The following is a 19,738-nucleotide window of genomic DNA, read 5'->3' on the forward strand; positions in this document are numbered from 1 at the left end:
CCATGGCATTATTGCATCACTTTCCTGCACTTTTGGCATGCTATCCTACATTTTCTGTTCTAGGCTTCAAGCTCATCAGTGCCTAGAAGGGACATTCAGTTATTTGTTTTAGTTTGATGACAGAGTTGTAGATGGACATGTGGAATCTGTGAGCAGAAGGAATATTGCTGCTTATGTTCACAATGGTGGCATTTGTGGCCTTGCTGGTCATTCTTCTCCTTCACATGGAATGCAACGCTGGAGTTACTAAATGTTTGATGAATGATCCACACCCTCCACTGCACAAATATCACAAGTCAGGGGACTTTGTCCTTGGTGGGATTGCTTCACGGACAGGCATGACGTTTCTTCCAGTTGAGTTCATGGAAGAACCAGTGCAGACGTTGTTGGAAGATCTTACGTAAGGAGTTATTTTCTCCCTCTTTATATTCCCTATTTTTTCATATCAGACTGAACATTTGCAGGTGCTGGAGCCACAGAACAGTTGCTTATTTGGCCAGGGTTGAAGAAAGTATTAATGCATTCTTCAACTGTTCTATTGCAAGCATTCTAAAACTTGAAACTACTTTGAAAGGTGGAGATTTGCAGATGAATCCCAGTTTTATTTCAACGTATGTTGACTTCTATTAGATACCTAAAAGTTGCTTCTCTTGAGCTGGGACCTTAGAATATATCACTGATCTGTCTATGCTTGCATGGTCTACTTCTGGGCTGCACAACTTTGACCCTCCAGCTGTTATTGGATGACAACTCCTGTAATCCCAGCCAGCCACAGTGGCCAATAGTCAGGCATGATGGGAGTAGTAGACCAACCTCTGCAGAAAGGCTGAAGTGGTGTAGCCGTCTGTTCTGATTGCCAGTAGCTCTCCAAGATCCAAAGTAGATGGCATTTTTTAGCCTTGTTCCTGATTGCCAGACTAGATGTAATGGGGCAACTATCCTGCTGTGTGGCCCCATCATCCATACATTATGGTGTGAGGGTCTACCTTTTACACCAAATTGAGTTTGTCAAGGAGGAGCACACACCTCCCCTACTTTAGGCAGTTTTCTCAATGCCTGCTTCTGATACAGGAAGTGTGGCAGGCAGTGTCATGTTCAGGCACAAGCTAAGTAAGTGCTCAGCGGTGAAATGGCCTGACTAGCAAGCCAGAGGTTACCTGTCTGAATCTCTGCTGGTATGTTTCACTGACTATGGAGAACACCTATATCGGGCAGCAGCAATATAGGAAGATACTGAAAGGCATCATCTCATACTGCACAGGAGGAGGCAATGGTAAACCCCTCCTGTATTCTCCCAAAGACAATCACAGGGCTCTGTGGGCGCCAGGAGTCAACACCAACTCAACGGCACACTTTACTTTTAAGTAAGCTACAGCTTAGTGCCTCACTTTTTGAAGGGGCCCTGAATACAAAAGAAATGACTCAATTTCAATTTTTCATGATGTATTTTCATTTAAAGGTATTTCTAATGCATATAGGTCTATTGCAAGATAAATCCTTGTTTTATAGCTGCTTCTCTCACAAACACAAAGTAATCTTACATAGAGTTACTATGAAGGGATGCTTCCACTTATAAGAACTGCCAGCACCAACTTAAATTCCTGACTCTTGATATTAAATTGTATTGATTCCTATTTGTTCTATTTGATTTCATTTCCTTGTATGACACTATTTCTAGTACAACTTGCATACAAAAACCTAATCTAAACTACCGAGGAACTATGGGGAAAATAACAATGATATTCTTGGTTGTTCTTTTCCAAATTACCTTATGATGAATTTTACCTCAAAAAAGGAGGTATATAAGTACTGTATTCAGCAATTAAAAGGATATGAGACCCAATGATGATAATGTGTCAATAGCTGACATGATATGGAAAATTACTCAAAGCAGTCCCATTGAAATTAACCTCAATGAGACTACTTTGCATAATGTTTCTTAAAATGGTTAATAGTTGTTGAATATTCTTCTGTAAAAGAATGCCACTCTCATTCTAGCATAGTAACTAAAAATTACCAGCACATCCTGGCCTTGGCATTCGCAGTAAAGGAGATCAATGAAAACCTCCAGATCTTACCCAATATCACTTTGGGCTTCCACATCTACGATAGCTATTTTAATGCAATGCGGACTTATCATGCAACAATGATACTTACATCTTCAGTGGAGAGGTTTGTTCCCAATTACAAATGTGACCTCCTGAATAATCTAATAGCAGTCATTGGAGGACTGGATTCTGACATCTCCCTTCATGTGGCAAACCTCTTGGATATCTATAAGATTCCACAGGTAGGACTTGTGTATCTGTGTTGCATAGAATGTGGGGATGAAAAACACAATTCACACTTTTGTGTCTTTTCAGATTTCATTTTGTGGTTTGGAGGCATAAATGGGTGCAATCAGTTGTCCCTGTGTTTGTGTGGTTTTTTTTTTGTGTGTGAATAGTTTATGGCATTTCTAGGGAAAGAATAGTCTTCTGTAGTTCATTTGTAAATGGCCGGGAGGGAGATTACAGTTACATCTGTATTAGTCATCATGGAAACGATAACAGAGAGAATCTCTGCAGTATCAGAGGCATAATTACTAAGCCTGTGCACAGACCTAAAAGTCAGAGTTCAGTCCAATTTTTCACCCCACCAAATTCAGGTCCAAAGGACCCCTCTCAAAGTCAGGGTCAGAATTGGAATCGGTGTTGGGATTGGGATAGGGTCAAAGTCAGGAGAATAGGGATGTGCATGAATTGATTTTTTAAATTTGATTTGTACCCAAATTGATTCACCCCCGATTTGTTTTGGGTCTGAATCTGCCCCCTGAATCACCCCAGATTTGATTTGTACCTGAATTTTCTGAATCTGAATCGATTTGGGGCAAAAAAGGGGTTCCAGGGGCAAAAGAGTGGGGTTTGTGGTAGTGCCCAATGGGTGGAAGCTACCACCCAAATTTCCAAAAAAAATAAAATTAAAAATTGGGTAAAGGGGTGATTTTTAAAGCATTTTTGAAGTTGGCACATCTTTAAGTTTCCCCCCATGGTAGCTTCCTTGCACCCACTGGGCACTACCACCCACCACAACCCACTCTGGGCAACTTTGGTGCCCCCAAGTGGAGCTATAAGGCTGCTGAAATCCCCATTATTCCCTGTGGGCATAAGCTTAAAGATGCACAAACTTCAAAAATTCTTTAAAAATCACTCCTTTGTCAAATTTATTTGAAATGTGGGTGGTAGCTTCCACCCACTGGGCACTACCACCCACCCACTTTGGCCAGAAAATGGAGGTCTGAATCTCCAAATTTTTCAGGTCCAAATCTGGGATGATATGTTTTGTACCCAAATCTGGGCAACTAAGCACAGGGGTGATTTGTTTTGTCTACAAATCACCTGAACCAGCCAGATTTGGGTGCAAATCATTTTGTACCCAAACCGTTTCACACATCCCTACGGGAGAACATGAACATATATATATATTTAAAGTAACTGCAGTACTCACTCTCAACCTGACAGGAATGTACCACATCAACAGATAGTAGCAAGAGAATCTATCTTGAATCCATCAGATAAAAGCAGGAGAAAATTGTCTGTGAGTGAAAATTGTCTAAAAAGCTTTTAAAATGTTTTTTAACTTTATGTACACACCATAAGGCAGCCAGGCTGGCAGAGAAGGCAGAAGTTTGGTTTCCTCCTTCCACTCATGACTGCAAAACCCCCCAAAAACAAAACAAAACCAAAGTAAGCCAAAACCCCTCTCACCACTTCATTTGTTGTTGTTGTTGTTGTTGTTGTTGAAGGGGTTGGTCTTTAAGTTCAGGTTTGGATTCTGTACAAACCTCTCTAATAATGGAACCATCAGATCATGTACAATTTTACCTATTTCATTGTGCACAGGCCTAATAATTACATGATCACCCATTCAGTGTTTCCAACGTGACCTTAATTTGCTTCAGTTTAACAAATTGCTCATACTGAGGAACAGATTCATTACCTACCAGGGTGGAAGAGGAATTGCTTCTGTATGACTGGGTCTCTAGCTACTTTAACAGTTCATCAGCACTGAAGAACTCACCTAACCTGCTTTTAAAAGATATAAACACAGATACCTGATATTGAAGATTGAAGGAATTTAAAGATTCAAGGAAGCCTGAGTACAGGCATAACAGACGTTGACATTGGCTTGGAAAATAGTGACCACACATTTTGGTCGATACAAGGGCTTGAGATTAGCTTAAAAAAAAAATTAAAGCTGGGGATCCATGTTAGGTTTAGGATTAGGGCAACTTCAAATCCCCATTATCTCCTATGGCAGAAAGATACAAGATCCGTAAAAAATACACAAAATCTTTAAATTTGGTTGGTAGGTGGCACTCATGGTGACCTATTTGGTTCGCTTAGGACCTTTAGAAGTTAGCCAAACTGATCCAAATCTGAATCAAATCCAACTCAAATAGATTCTGATCTGATTTAAATATGAAGATAGGCTGATTCAATTCGACCATGAATCAAATAGAAAAAAAATGATTCATGAAAATCTTTAGCTTTTAGTATTTACTCTTCATATTTCTTTTTAGCTCACCTATGGCCCTGCTCCAGTGATGAATGATGGAGCTCCAGGCCTTTCCTTCTACCAGATGGTCCCCGATGAACGCCTTCAGTATGCTGGGATTCTCTCTTTGCTTCTGCGCTTCAAATGGACGTGGGTTGGAGTCCTGACTGTGGATGATGAAAACGGTGAAGAATTTTTGAGAAGTGTACTCCCAGTGTTTAACCAGAATGGTGCCTGTTTTGCCTTCATAGAAAGATTTCCCAGACTAACATTAATCACAGAATATCTGGGCCTAATGGAATATGGTGCAAAAGTACATGATCTAATTATGGATAGCAAAGCAAATGTTTTGGTTGTCTATGGAGACTCTTATTCCATGATATTTTTGAAATGGCTCCCACGTCTATCAAAACAAGAACATGTGACAGATAAACCCAAAGTGTGGATAATGACAGCCCAGATAGACCTCATATCATATATTTATCAAAAGGATTGGGATATAGAAACATTCAATGGGGCTCTGTCCTTCTCATTTCATTCCAGAGATCTACCAGGATTTCGCCAGTTTGTTGAGAGCAGAAACCCATCCAGCCCACAAGAAGATGGTTTTCTCAAGGACTTTTGGGAACAGGCATTCAATTGTGTATTCCCAAATCCAGCCCAGGAGAAAGTGGATGGGGATATTTGCACAGGTAAGGAGAAGCTGCAGATCCTTCCTGGGCCTCTTTTTGAAATAGGCATGACTGGCCACAGCTACAGTATCTACAATGCTGCCTATGCTTTAGCCCATGGACTGCATACCATGACTTCATCAATGTTCAGACACAGAACAGAGGTGAACAGAGAGGAACTGAAGCTCCAGAACCAGACTCAACAATCGTGGCAGGTAAGGGGCTAAACTTCATCACATTGTCCTGATTCAGATCTACATCCACATGAAATGTATATTAGAAATTATATGCACATGCATGCACACCTAATTCTATCTGCCAGTTCTGGCTAGGCCTTTCTCAACTATCACTCTTCAGTTTGGACTTCATTATTTGTTCATGAACCATGTGGGATCACATTTTCCCACCTTTCTTGCCATCTGGCCACATTGTTGGGGATCAGTTCACCAGAAGCCCATAAATCCTTGTCCTGAGCAACTCTGCTCCTTGCTTCCTGACTCCAAACTGTGGCTGACATTCAGATTAATGCAATGAGCAAAGATGCACCAATGCATAGCTGAGCAGATGCTCAAAGTTGCTCAATCTCTTTACAAGCTGTGTATGTGTACAACAAGGACAGCAGATAGCTTTGCATCAGTCCTGGAAATGTAGATGGATTGACCAAGAGGTTTCACAGCAAAAGGTGCACCACAGAGGGCAAAACCACATCCAGTTGTGCTGGTGCAAATGATGACTGGTTTTCTCCATCCATCCCATTTTTCTATTTTCTCCACTTGCACAAGGCACAGTTCTTCTTCAGAATGTCATATACTATATAAAATGTCCTGCCGGAAAACTCAGAAGGTGCAGCTTTACCTGTCATTCAGCTTTACTTATCACTCCACCAGGTGTCTAAAAAGTCTAGAGGGGCCCAAATTCGATAACTGAATTTGCACCCCTTACAATTTTATGTTCTTGATGGCTCCTGCCACTGCTGCCACCAGCTGCTTGCCTGTTTGCCCTGCTACCAGTACTATTGTACATTTCCCCTGTGACCTGACATGCATGAAGCCAAGAATACATCTTCCTGATTCCCACCCCCCATTCTCCCAGCCCTATTGCCTGCTGCTCCCCAGCCTAAGTGCCCCACCACTGCCAGCCTACCTGCCAGCCAGCCCTCATGCCTTTCTCCATTCCCTTTCCCCTGTGTCTGTAAAAGGATGATGCGCATGGGCCCATGGGAGCAATTTGACACCCAACCTCCCCCCCTTTGATGAGGTCTAATGGCATCGCTGCCTGGTGGGCATACAGCTCCCACAGCCATATACACTCCAGCTCTTTACTGGTTCTAGAGGTTGGGGGTGGGAGAGAGGCATGAGGGCTGGCAGGCAGGTGGGCTGGCTGCAGTGGGGCACAGAGGCTGTGGCAGTGGCAGGCAATCAGAATTGGGGGCAGGCAGGCAGATAGGTGAGTGGCCCACAGCAGACTGCCTTGCTTTAGCAGCTTATGTTCTTCAGACACAAGCACATAATGATAGATACATCCATGTTACATCCATAGTGGGACAGTCTACCATGCAACAGATTGGGCTTTCCATCTCTACTTCTCAGGCACAGGCAGGAAGGCAATGTCTCACAAATGCTGTAACACATACTTTGAGTGAGCAGCAAACTGGATGAGTAGACCTCAATTTCCCTCCCGACACTGCTGCCTCCTTTAAGCTTTTACTTCTTTTGATTTGCATCTAGCTCCATCCATTTCTGAGAGCTGTCTCATTTAACAACACGGCAGGGGATAAGATCGCCTTTGACCAGAATGGGGTGTTAGCTGCCGGATTTGATGTTATCAACTGGATCATTTCCACAAACCAATCCATTCACAAGGAGAAAATTGGATGGATGGATCATCAGGCTCCTTCAGGCCAAGCACTCACCATCAATGAGGATGCCATAACATGGCACAGCTGGTTTGAACAGGTGGGATCCAATTGCCAGCAGTTGGGGGGATCTTCCACTTTGGGGGAATATGGAGTATCATCATGATGGGAAGAGCTACTTCAGTATAGAGTGCAGTATATAGGCCTATAAAATGTTGGCCAACATCCTGACTAATGCTGTGCTTGCACAAGGGCATCATGCTAGTTAAAGGACATTGTACTGGCAAATTGTGCTATATCTGGCGTTTTCATTCCAGAACAGTGTTGATCTTGCAACAAGGAGCACAACTTGGTGTGGCATGCCTCATCCATTTTGCAGGGATTGTTGGCCCAAGAGCACAATTCTGAAAATCCCCATGATTTAGTGCAGCTAATTACGCAATCCACATTCAGTAGCACAACTTGGTTCTTTGTGGAACTGCTAAACTAGCATGGCTGTATAGAATGAAGCCACGTAACTGCGGTTCCCGCACTGCTTCCATAAACATATGAAAGAGAACCAGAGTCTTATGAGTCCGAGGTCATTTCTGCCCATGCCCACCAGGATGATCATTTTATTTATGCATGGCTTAGGTACAGCCTCTTTCTGTATGCAGTGTGAGTTGCTATCCTGGTTCCAGGAAGCAAGTGAAGGAGGAGGAGCCATTTTGCTGCTATGATTGCATCGCATGTCCAGAAGGCAAGATTTCAAGTGAAAAGGGTAAGAAATTTACAGTTTTGTGCTCTCTAATAGACTGTCTATAGTCTAGAGCAGTGTTTCTCAACCTTTTTGGAGTCAAGGACCGCTAATTTTTTCATGCAAAGTTTCAAGGACCGCTACATTCTTCATGCGTAGTTTCCTGGACCAGCAGTTAGTAAAGGTGTATCAAGTTTAATTTTATCTATCTATTTATTTAGCAGACTTCTATACCTGCCCAAAACTTGCATCTCTGGGCAGTTTACAATTAAAATAATATCATAAGCATTAAAATAATTAAAATTAGAATAATTTAAAAGCAAATATTAAAACTATAAATTTCATAATTTTGAATAAGAAATTTGATCAGAAGGGAGCAGGGGAAAGGATGAAGCATCATGGCTCCCTGGCACCTGAGATTTGTCAAGTCCAGATTTAACATTACTATTACTATATTTTAAAAATATGTTGCAACCTTACAACTTCAAATTCTGTCTTTTCTTACTCCTCATGTACCCCTAAAAGGGCTACATCATTTTATCCTACCTTTTCTGCTGTGTGGTTTATTAAAATCTATTTTTAATAAGTAGATGGTGCGTGCTCAGGCATATACACACTCCACATACAGCCTTCAACTGATTTTGCACTGGCATCGTAGAGGTTAACCACATAGCCTTGAGTTTCTTCTCTATCTCCCCCCTTTCCTTTCATCCTCCCTTCCCCACTTCCAGGAGGCACCTTGATTGGTTGACAGCTCTCCAGCCTGCTGTCCATCACCCAGTGTAAACAAGGCGCTGATTGGCTCCTCTCCAGTCCGCACTGGGCTGCCTGAAAAAAGCAATTACTGGCCCCGTGGTTTGCAGGGGGCTCAGGGCTGGTGTGAAGAAAGGAGATAAGTTGGGGAGTGTTTCCAGCACTCACACCCAAATACACCACCACTCCCGAGGCAGAGCCTACTGTCCCTTGAGCCAAAAGAAGGTCAAAGAGTGGAGAGGCTCAAAAGGAGCAAAGAAAGGGGGAAACGGATTGAGTCACTATTAGCGATTCTGAAAGCAAAGCCACTCATTCAAGGCAGGTTTGGTGCATCGGGAACCAGGGAGCAGGGGCTGATGTTCAGCCGATCTCCTTTCCAAACGAGGTGTCTTTCCCATTTTAATATTGATTTTAAAATAATACTCTCATACACACTGCAGCCCTTTGCATGGCTGTGCAAAGGCAATAACCGCACTGCTCCTCCATGGAGCCTAGGAGGGTGCAGTGAATGGAAGCGCGCCACGTTTCCCTGGGAGCCTCCTCAGACTCGGAGTGGGGCTGGCTGCTGCGTAAATGCAGCCCCCCATGCAGCGATGCACAAGAGCATCCCAGGAGGAGGAGCCCCACCACCACCCGGTGCTCTGTACGCGCAGCTGCTGCTGTGCATTGGAGGGGGGGGGCTTGCATAGCAGAGTGAGCTCCATGCCAGATTGTGCTCCTTACACACACCTTGCATAGTTTGCCACATTGAGATTGCACCACTAAGCGAGCACAAAGGCTGCAATGGAGGGATGAGCTCTACCCTCGCCGCTTCCGCCGCCTCCTCCTCCTCTCCCCCACCGCGCTGGCTGCTCCGTCCCAGCTCCTCCAGCCAATTCACCAGCAAGCAATAATGCGGGGCTGGCAAAGAGCCCCCTTGCTGGGGTGGCAGCCTACTGGCTGCTGCTAGCCCAAGGCAGCTGGGAGCCCCCGCCGAGTAAGGCGCAACGATGCAGACCGGCAGCCCCAAGCACCCCTGCCAGTCTCCGCGCTTGCACTGTTGCCGCAGCCATTGCCGCGGGGCTGCTCCAGAGAGGTGGCTGGGCCAGAGGACACCAGCTGGAGGTGGAGCGGGGGAGGAGGAGGAGGCAAGTCTAGGTGAGGAGGGGAGGCCCACCTGGGCTGGAGAAGGAGGAGGAAAGGACCCACCGCCAAAGAGGTTCTTCGGGCGGCCTCGGTGGACTTTGAATTGGGCTTCTCCTCCAATGAAGTTGTGGCGGGAGACTCTGCAGAATGTTTTTTTGGGGGGGGGGGTTCTTTCCCAGGCAGAGGCCGGCACTCAACTCGTCGCGGACCGGCACAGGTCCGCGGACCGGCGGTTGAGAAACACTGGTCTAGAGGAATCTGTGTATTGAAACATGTATGTGTCATAGTAGTTTTTCTTCCAAGAAATATGATTGGAAGTTTTAGTAAACATGAGCACTAGAAGAAGCTGCTGATCAGGAAACGTCTCTAAGTTCAGTGGTTGGCATCTAAATTGAGTTATTCCATTGCCCTATCTTGGAGTTGCTCTGAAGGATGACTTAACTTTTGTAGGGCTTCCACAGAGGGCTTAATCAGGATGTCAGTCATTGTTCTTAATAGGATGCAGTGACCTCTTGACATTGGTGGCAACTTCTGTCTAAATTTTCTAATGGTCCACCACTGCCACTGCCACTACTGCCACTACTGCCACTGCCATTGTGTTGGGATGCCATGCTACCTGGTTACCTGTGTGGCCCTGTGGAGTCTGGAAAAGGGCATGGCATCCCTCCTGTGGGGCTTTCGTTCCCTTCATGGGGCAGCAGAAATAAGAAGGGTCCAGGCTAGTAGGATCCCAGTGAGGTTGAGAGCGCAAGGCAGGGAGAGTGGTAGGAAACAGCTCCAGGAAGACAGCTAGGTTGGATGGGGCAAGAGACAGGAAGTAAGGTCAGGAAGGGGGCTGGGCTGGAAGTAGGCTTTAAGCCCTGTCAGTTCTGCGCTGGTGCATTTAAAGACAAGGAAGCTAATGATAAAGGGCTGCTTTTGAGTCTGGGAGCCTGGCATTCTCCAGGAGAGGGAACTAGCTCAATTCAGCAAGCCGGGAGGAGGACACAGGTGACAAACTAACCTCCTCCCCTGGCTGTTCCTGAAGCTGACTTTTCCTGTGCTTACCCAGTCATTCTGGAGTTCAAGGAGGGCCAGGAGCCCACTTCATCCCACTGGGAGTCTGACACACTGCAACCCCCTGCCTAGTCTACTCAGCCACCACCATCACTGTGTAAGATTTGAATGTATCAGTTTTCCCTTTCTCCCAATTGGGAAAATAGCATCCAAAAGGTCTAGATTCTTTTACTTTATCTTTGGATGCTTTCTTCCCCTCTGGGATACAAGAAGCCACACAGACAAGAAATAAAAATCAAGAATATTTATTATCACCCAATTCCTTGATAATCTCAAAAGCCAGCAACAAAATGCAGTTCTCAGCATACAGGCGGCAAGCTTTAATCATAAACACTATATGGAAATTTGTCAACAAAACTAGCTCTTCTGAGCCAGAAGTTTGCTTGCCTGTTTCTTGCTTTTCTTCTTCTTCTTTTCCTGTCTACTCCACCCTTATATCTTGTCTTGGCATCACCCCCTCAAATTTGTTCCCTTGTTTGTTTTAACATTGATTTAACATTTGACCTATAAATCAATTGTTCAGTTAGCCTCAGACTAAGACTTATGTAGGATTTGTGCAATTTAATACAGGTAAAATTGCATCTTCCATATCATGTACTTTGTCAAAAATCTACTTCAAAGGATCTATCACAAGAGAAACAAATAGGGACATTTGTGTTCATGCCACCATCCTGTGGATATATTATCATATACTTTCTGCCAACAATTTATCTTTGATGTAGAACGTTGCCCACATTGGAAAGCCACTAATGTGTTTCTCTGAAAGGTGCATCTTCTAACAATTTGGAAAGTGTTTGAAAAACAGCCTATGTCTAAAACAGCCTGAAAATCATATTACTGACCTTTTAGGCCTGAAATTTGAATTTTCCTGAAACCTTGGTCAGGTAGTCTGGTCAATTTGGCCATAGAAAATAATATAGAAAATGTCCTTCCTAATTTCTTACAACTGCTATTGGCCTTTCTCTGCCCCCTGCTTACTGCCACCATCAAGAGAGCCAGCATAGCATAATGGTTACAGTGATGGACTAGGACCAGGAAGACCCAAGTTCAAATCCCCATTCAACCATGAAACTCATTGGGTGATTTTGGGCCAGTCATGTATCTCTCAATCTAACCTACCTCACAGGGTTGTTGTGAGGAGAAAAATAACCTTGTACTCTGAGGTCCTCAGAGGAAAAGCGGGATATAAATGTAAAAAATTAAATAAAAAAGGGTCCGCTTCCTTCCCTTTGCCAACCATGATACAGTATAATGACATCACCACCCTGGCACAAGCCCATTCTCGGGATAACAGGTGCTGGGAGGTGATGGCAAGGGTGAGTGGAGGTCACAGATGCCAATGGCAGGTGGGTGGTGATGGCTATGGTAGAGGCAAATGTTGAGTGAGCATGCTGGCTACCCTTCTTCCACCACCCATACACTGAGTCCCCATTGACTTCCATTGGCAGAGTACACATTCCTGAAGGATTGCGACACCATTGCAGGTCTTTTCATGTGAACTGGAATGAAATGGAAAAACATTCCATTTCCCTGGTTTTTTTTTCTTTTCAAGACCTAAGGGGAATGGATCACTGGATTTTACTATCAAGTATCAGCAGGCTGTTGGTTCGAATCCTCGCTGATGTGTTTCTCGGAATATGGGAAACTTCTCTATCAGGCAGCAGCGATATAGGAAGGTGTTGAATGGCATAAACTCATACTATGCAGGAGAAGGCAATGGCAAACCCATTCTGTATTCTGCCAAGCAAACTACATGGATAAGTGGTCACCAGGAGTAGACACTGACTCGATGGCACAACCTTTCCTTAATGTATGAATGTTTGGTGATTCTCAAGAGCTGAAAAAAATCATACTTTGGCTGAAAGACAGACTAACACTGTTCTAGTGCAAACTAGGGATCTGCACGGAACCGGCTGGCCCAGTTCAGTTCGAGTCCAGACTGGGTCAGTTCTGTCCAGCACCCCCTTGAAACCCCCTGGTTCGGTTCAGTCCGGGGGGGAGGGGGCTCACGGACCTTTTTTAAAACAACTATTTTTTAAATGTCACTTACCCCCTCCAAGGGAATTGTTGGAGGTGGTGTGTGTGTGTGTGTGGGGGGTTCCGTGGAGGTCCCCCCTCCTGCAACAGTCTTCCTTGCAGCCCAAACCAGCCGTTCGGATGGCCCTCTGGTGCAGTGACCATTTTGGAGGCTGCCACACCTGCAATATGCCTCTGTGTGACCCAGGTCATGAAAAGGCCAATTCCGCAGGCACTGCAGCCTCCAAAATGACCAGAGGGGGAAGGCCCAGAGGGGGAAGGTTGTGTTGGACAAGGAAGGCCAGAATGGGCCAAAGAGCCATCCACAGACCCCCCTTACCACCTCCAACAATTCCCCCGGAGGGGGTAAGTGAAATTTAAAAATAATAATAAAAGGGGGGGATCTGTGAACCCCAAACATTTGGGTTGTGTTTGATCCGGGATCGGACTGAACAGTGGTTCAGTTCGACCCCGTACCATCAAACCTAACCAGCTTGATGTCAAACTGGCTGGATGTCGAGCCGGTTATCACATCCCAGGGTAAACATCTTGCATTACTGGACTAGAGTTGTGCCAGTACAACAATATGTGCTTGCATGATAGGGTGCACAAACTGTGAGGTATCTCCTGTTTGGAAACATCTTCTTTATTCAGTATATAATTGCAGAGTATGATGCTAAGAATGATACTTATGTTAAATATGCAATCCTTTTATAAATCTATTAATAAATTCATGTTTATATATTTGAATATTGACATGCATATAATCTTAATACATCAATATATGTATTGAAGCCCACGTGAAAGGAGGAAAAACCCTGAACCATCCCCTCCACACTTTCCGAGAAAAGGCTTCTCCCAAAACTTTCCTTTGTTCTCTTTGTAGGATCTTTAATGTCACAACAACCCAATTATCAACAGAGTTTGAAACCACCCACTCCTGGCTTGGGTGGAATCCCAGGAAATGCCCCTTCTTTTGCTTTTGCAAGATAACACGTGGTGAGAAAACTGGTAGAATTGCTGAATGTATGAGAAGTGTTGCACCAGAGGGGAAAAACCCCTTCCAGCCCCCATTTCCTGAGTTAAAAATCAACTCAAAGAGGCTTGTCAAAACTGCAAAGAACAAAGAAAGGAAGGAAGGAAGCTGTATTCAAAATACAACAGACAGCTTCTACCTGAGACTCCCTTAGCTTTTAGTTACAGGTAATAAATACTCAGTGGTTACAAGAATACTTCAAATAGCACCCCAGTTCCAAGGAACAGGTGTGTAGGAGAAAAAAAGGCCGGTGTTTCTTAGCTTAGTTAAATTACAGGTAAACAACCCTAGAACAGTTGCAGGGATATGCAAAACACACACAAGAAAACAAAATCTAATGCAAAATCTGACTATACATTTCCCTAGACTAAACCTCCAGAAGCCAAAAGCCCTGGCTTCCTTTGCCTTGAACTCACCAACCCCTGGATTGAGAATTCAAGCCCCTGCAGTCCTGTCTTCTAAGAACTGCAGTCCTCCTTTTGCAGCCATTTCCATGGCCACACATCTTGCTTCACCACCAGCCCAGCTTCTTTCTCACAAAGAACCTTCACTTCCTCCCAACTACTGTCCAGGTCCCACCCACCTGTTCTGTTGACTGGCTGATCCCTGGATTTCACCAGTCTGTCAGTCAGGATAGGGTTCACTTCCGATTAACCCTTTAGGGGAGAGGAGGGTCTGTAATCTCAACTAGAAATTGCAAAGGAAGAAATGACATCAGCCAGTTCTCTGTTTTGCACAAGTGGGTGTCGCTGGCAGCCATTAAAAGGCATTCAAAGGCATTGTATTGATCTGGAAGTCATGAGGGATACCTACATCCAGATGCACACCCACACTCTGCATCTTTTAAGAGGTCTAGGAAGAATGAGGCCCTATCTATACAGTTCCCCCATCCCATGCAAACAGAACTTCAAAGCCCTTAACAACATCCATTCTATCTTGTCTGTCATAGTAGGTCAGCCTTTTCAACAAGGGCTAAATAGTTAGGCAATGTCTTTTCATTTATATAATGCAATGCCAGCTGCAGTGAATAAAACTCAGGTATGATGGGAGTTGTCCTCTCACATCTGCAGAAGGGAAAAAGACTGAGCTTGAACCCTGCAGTAGTGCACATTAGTCAGAGACAGAGACAGCATTCAATGGATCCCCACATTTTGAAAGTGAAAATAATGTTTTTGGAAAGAACAATTACATAAGACAGTGTATAAGTGTGATTAGGATTATAAATTGTATTTTTTTCAGATATGAATGACTGTAATAAATGCATGGATGGAAACTATCCAAACAAAAAACAGGATTTCTGTATTCCAAAGGCCACAAGCTTCTTATCTTATGAAGAACCTTTGGGCATCAGTTTAGCCTTTTCTGCCCTTTTGCTTTCTTTGATCACAGCCCTGGTGCTGGGAATTTTTATGAAGCACCACAACACACCCATGGTCAAAGCCAACAATCAGAGCCTCACCTACGCTCTCCTCGTCTCCCTCCTGCTCTGCTTCCTGTGTGCATTGCTGTTCATTGGCCGCCCAGCCAAGGTGATATGTCTCCTCCAACAACCTGCTTTTGGCATCATCTTCTCAGTGGCTGTTTCTTGTGTCTTGGCAAAAACCATCACTGTCATCATGGCATTCATGGCAACAAGGCCAGGATCTAGCATGAAGAAATGGGTGGGGAAAAGACTGGCCATCTCTATTATTATTTCCTGCTGCTTTATTCAAGCAGGCATTTGTACTGTGTGGCTGGCAACTTCTCCTCCTTTTCCAGATGTTGACATGCATTCAGTCACTGAAGAAACTGTACTTCATTGTAACGAGGGCTCAGTTGTCATGTTTTACTGTGTCTTGGGCTACATGGGCTTCTTGGCCACCGTCAGCCTGACTGTGGCTTTCTTTGCCAGGAAGTTACCCGACAGTTTCAATGAAGCCAAATTGATCACTTTCAGCATGTTGGTCTTTTGCAGTGTGTGGTTATCCTTTGCCCCAACCTACTTGAGCTCCAAGGGGAAATACATGGTCGCTGTAGAGATCTTTTCTATCCTAGCATCCAGTGCTGGTTTGCTGGTCTGCATCTTTTTCTCCAAATGTTACATCATCATGTTGAGGCCTGAACTGAATAATAGGGATCATCTAATGATAAGAAAGTGATGGTGTGGAGAGATGATATCTATTTTGCCATGTAAGATGATTTCTTTAATAACCCTGTTTTTCCTCCTTTGTTGCCTTCACATTAAATTTCCTTTATGGCCCCCATAATGAACTCAAATGCTTCTCCATAGACAGATGGAAGTTCCGATGAAGTGAAGTAGGGAAATCCTAAAAACCATTCTGACCCAGAGATCAGCATTCTAGTGAAGGGTGCTCCTGAACATGGAGGTTCCACATCAGAACCAAATTGCTAGCATTTGTGGAAACTTCACTTGACCATACTGCCCTTGAACAAATGACTATTCTGGTGCGAATTTCCCTTGAACTGTGGCTGAACCAAAAACTGTCTTTGAGTATGGAAGCTTCATTTCCTCAATATGGTCAAGTAAAGCTTCTAAAATCAGACAGTTTTTTTGTAATGTAGAAACTCCATTGTCAAAGGAGATGTATTCTACTATACTAGAATAGGCATTTGCTGGCACCAAGTGGAACTGCACGTCTTTGGAACTTTCTGGAAGGGTGTGGCTGAGCAATTTGAGAAAGAGGATGTCGGGCTGGAGTACACAACCCTTTTCAAGCAGCAGCTTGAGAAGTGAACCTCTAAGTGTATATGCACACCAACAAGGAAACAAACCCCATAAAACAAAATGGAACCTGCTCCCAAGTAATGAGAGAAGAGTGAAAGAATCCCTGAAAAATTGTGTTAGGGGGAAAAAATTGAAACATCGTTTTTAAAATGTGGATGAGAAAGAAACCATTTGTTGGAGATGTACGTAGCTCCTGATGGCATCTTAGCAACAGCAGCCCCATTGACCACGGGGGGCATTTGAAGTAGAGACAGCCAGTAAGGGCATTCCCTCTCTGATTATGCTTTGTCCGCTCTGATTCCTCTTTGTTAGAATCAGGTTTCATTCTCTCACCTGGAGAGAGAGAGACTTCCCTCTTCTCCCATCCGCTTAGTAGCAAGCAGCTAGGCATGTAGGTTTATCTATCTTCCTGAGTGGTTTTCTAAATTAACTACTTTATATAGAAATTTAACTTCATATCTCTGGACAATATTAGATTAGATCTGCCTTTTTGTCATTTCCCGCACTCTGCGGTAATGGAATATGTAATTGCAGCCTGTGATTACCTCCCTGCGTGCCACCTGGGAAGTGTGGAGAGTGGCCATTTACACTTTATACCTCCCGAACCTTCTGCTGATTCATGGGATGAGTGTGGAGGTTTAAAGTTTGACCAATTCCCCCACTTCCCAGTGCACAAGGAGGCTGGAAGAGACCAAACAAGTGGAAGTGGGGGGGGGGACACGACTCTCTCCTGCCATCTCTTAGCACCAGGTTTGAGGAGGCCACATGAGTGGTGGGGGTGCTCTCTCACCACTTCATTATACACCAGGATGCTTAAGGAGGCAACAGGAAAGGACTCTTGAACATGCTCACCAGAATCTTAAGCCTTCCATTGCCCAGCTAGCAGGGCCCCCTCTCCCACCGCCCTCTTAAGCACTGGGATGCTGGAACTGGTGGTGGGAAAGGCACCGTACCACCATCCCCGTGGTGGTGGTGCGAAAGGCATCACACCACCACCCCAGTACACCAGCTGTAAGTGGGTAGATTGGCCATTTATACTTTAAACCTCCCAGCCTGTCAGTTGTAGGCCCGGGAAGATTCATGTATAGATGGCCACTTTCCACACTTTTCAGATGGCATGGGGGGAAGCTGAAAGAGCCACAAAAGTGGCTGGAACACTTCAAGAGTTTCTCAGCCACGAATGTATCCTGAGTGACAAAATTAACCCCATTGTTTATGGGTTAGGTGAAGAGCTCCAATATCATGAATTCAGGGTGTTACGGTGTTTCCCCAGAACATAACCCCTGTGACATAAAACTGCCTGTGGGCCTATGGCTTTGTTTGCACTACATAGGAATGCCTTGTTTCTCATGTTTTAAAAAGGGTCTATGCTCTATTAAACTCAGTGGGATTTGCTTCAAAATAAAGAGAGGATAGTTAAACAAGTCCTGAAAAAATGGTGTTGAGTGGGATTTGCTTCAAAATAAAGAGAGGATAGTTAAACAAGTCCTGAAAAAATGGTGTTGGGAGGAAAATAATAGAAATATCATTTTTTTTAAAAAAATGTGGGGGGGGGGAGGCAATACCTAACCTGTTCTTTTAATTTCAATGGGACTACTTTGAGTAACTTTGCTCATGTCAGTTATTAACCATTCAGCAGGAGCCTGTGGCTTAAATGGGAGAAATATACTCTCTCTCTGATTGGATGCTAAGTATACAATTTGCAAAATGCACTACATCCTAGAAATCAGGAAAAGGAAGAATCAGGCAGTAATAAATACTATTAAAACATGGCACAATGTTAAGAAGAGGAGTCCATGCCAGAAGAGCTGATATTTGCAGGTGCTGAGGGCCCAGAAAGCAGGCCCTGAAAAGCCGGGGGTGGGGGGGAGGAATGCTGAAGGCCTGAGGGAAAGAAGGCAAAAAGGGAGAAGAAAGGGGCTCATAGGTGTCCATCCCTTAAAGTTGGGGTTCCAGAAATGTGGGGCTTGTCCTCTAGTGGGCTATAAGCACAGCATCCCTCTAGGGGCTGCTGCTGGTGTCTATTTTATATTTCCTTTTTAGATTGGGAGCCTTTTGGCAAAATGAAGCTATTGTATGCATGTATGTATGTAGAGCCACCTAATGGCACAGTGGGGAAGTAACTTGCCTAGGGAGAAAGCTGTTGCTGGTTTGAATCCCTGCTGGTATGTTTCCCAGACTATGGAAAACACCTACTGTATATTGGGCAGCAGCGATATAGGAAAATGCTGAAAGGCATCATCTCATACTATGCAGGAGATGGCAATGGTAAACCCCTCCTGTATTCAACCAAAGAAAATCACAAGGCTTTGTGGTCATCAGGAGTCAATATCAACTCGATGGCACAATGTTTTTTTACTGTATGTATGTATGTATGTATGTCTATGTAAGCTGCTCTGGGAACGTTTGTTGACAAGTTGTGTATAAATTTTTGTCATATTGCTCATGAGCAGAGTATAAGTTACTATACATAGTTAAAATGTCACAATTCAGAGGGCGTGAGGAAGAACGTTTTACCTTGGAAGGTTCAAAGAGCAGCCTGCCTTAAGTCCTAGAGTAACTAGTTTGGGAGACAGCTGCAAAAATACGAATACTTGCTTCTTCTTGAATCCTCATTCACTGTTATAGTAATCAGGATGTAAGACTCCTACTATGACGGCTACTACATCCACTATTTTCATGCAGTTGTGTTCAAAGAATTTTAGTTCAAAGAATTACAAAATTTTGGCATTCAGCATGGGGGACGGGCTACCTTGTTGCTTCGTAAGAATTATCTTAATCCGAACAAAACTTTGAAAACTTCACCATTTGCACCCTGATTGCTCTGTTGGTCTGAGATGCCAACCCTGCCAGATACACCAAATTAAAATAGTAACTACTGGTTGTCAGAACATTTGCAATAAAAATCGGTGGTACTTAAGTGGCAGTCAGTCAGTCAAGCTTTATTACGGCCAGAGACCAGCATAAAATCACACATTAAATGAAGGTAATACTGGAGGAAAGTTACATGCTGATAGAGGTGATTGCAAATATGATGATAGCTATTGTGAAAAGGCTAAAATTTAAAATAATTAAAATTTAAAAAGAGACAAGCTACTAAAAAACTAAAACCGCTAAACATACTTTTCCATAATGCACAGAAAATTGCACAGAAAGGATAGAAGGGGAGTTTAAATAGTAATAGTAGTAGGAATATAGCTGAAAATGAGTTCATATGTGGTAAAAAGCT

At 43.9% G+C, this 19,738-nt stretch overlaps 1 protein-coding gene across 1 annotated transcript; it reads left to right on the forward strand.

Annotated features, from left to right (window-relative positions):
• Positions 1-182: 182 nt before the first annotated feature.
• Positions 183-17,789, forward strand: LOC128330958 (vomeronasal type-2 receptor 26-like). Its single transcript, XM_053264325.1, has 7 exons — positions 183-400; positions 1,999-2,290; positions 4,562-5,422; positions 6,935-7,162; positions 7,696-7,822; positions 15,024-15,895; positions 17,748-17,789. The coding sequence occupies exons 1-7, from the start codon at positions 183-185 to the stop codon at positions 17,787-17,789; spliced, it is 2,640 nt and encodes an 879-aa protein (XP_053120300.1).
• The last annotated feature ends 1,949 nt before the right edge of the window (positions 17,790-19,738 follow it).

The sequence above is a fragment of the Hemicordylus capensis genome, chromosome 6, assembly GCF_027244095.1.
Source record: "Hemicordylus capensis ecotype Gifberg chromosome 6, rHemCap1.1.pri, whole genome shotgun sequence".
Taxonomy (NCBI): Eukaryota; Metazoa; Chordata; class Lepidosauria; order Squamata; family Cordylidae; genus Hemicordylus; species Hemicordylus capensis.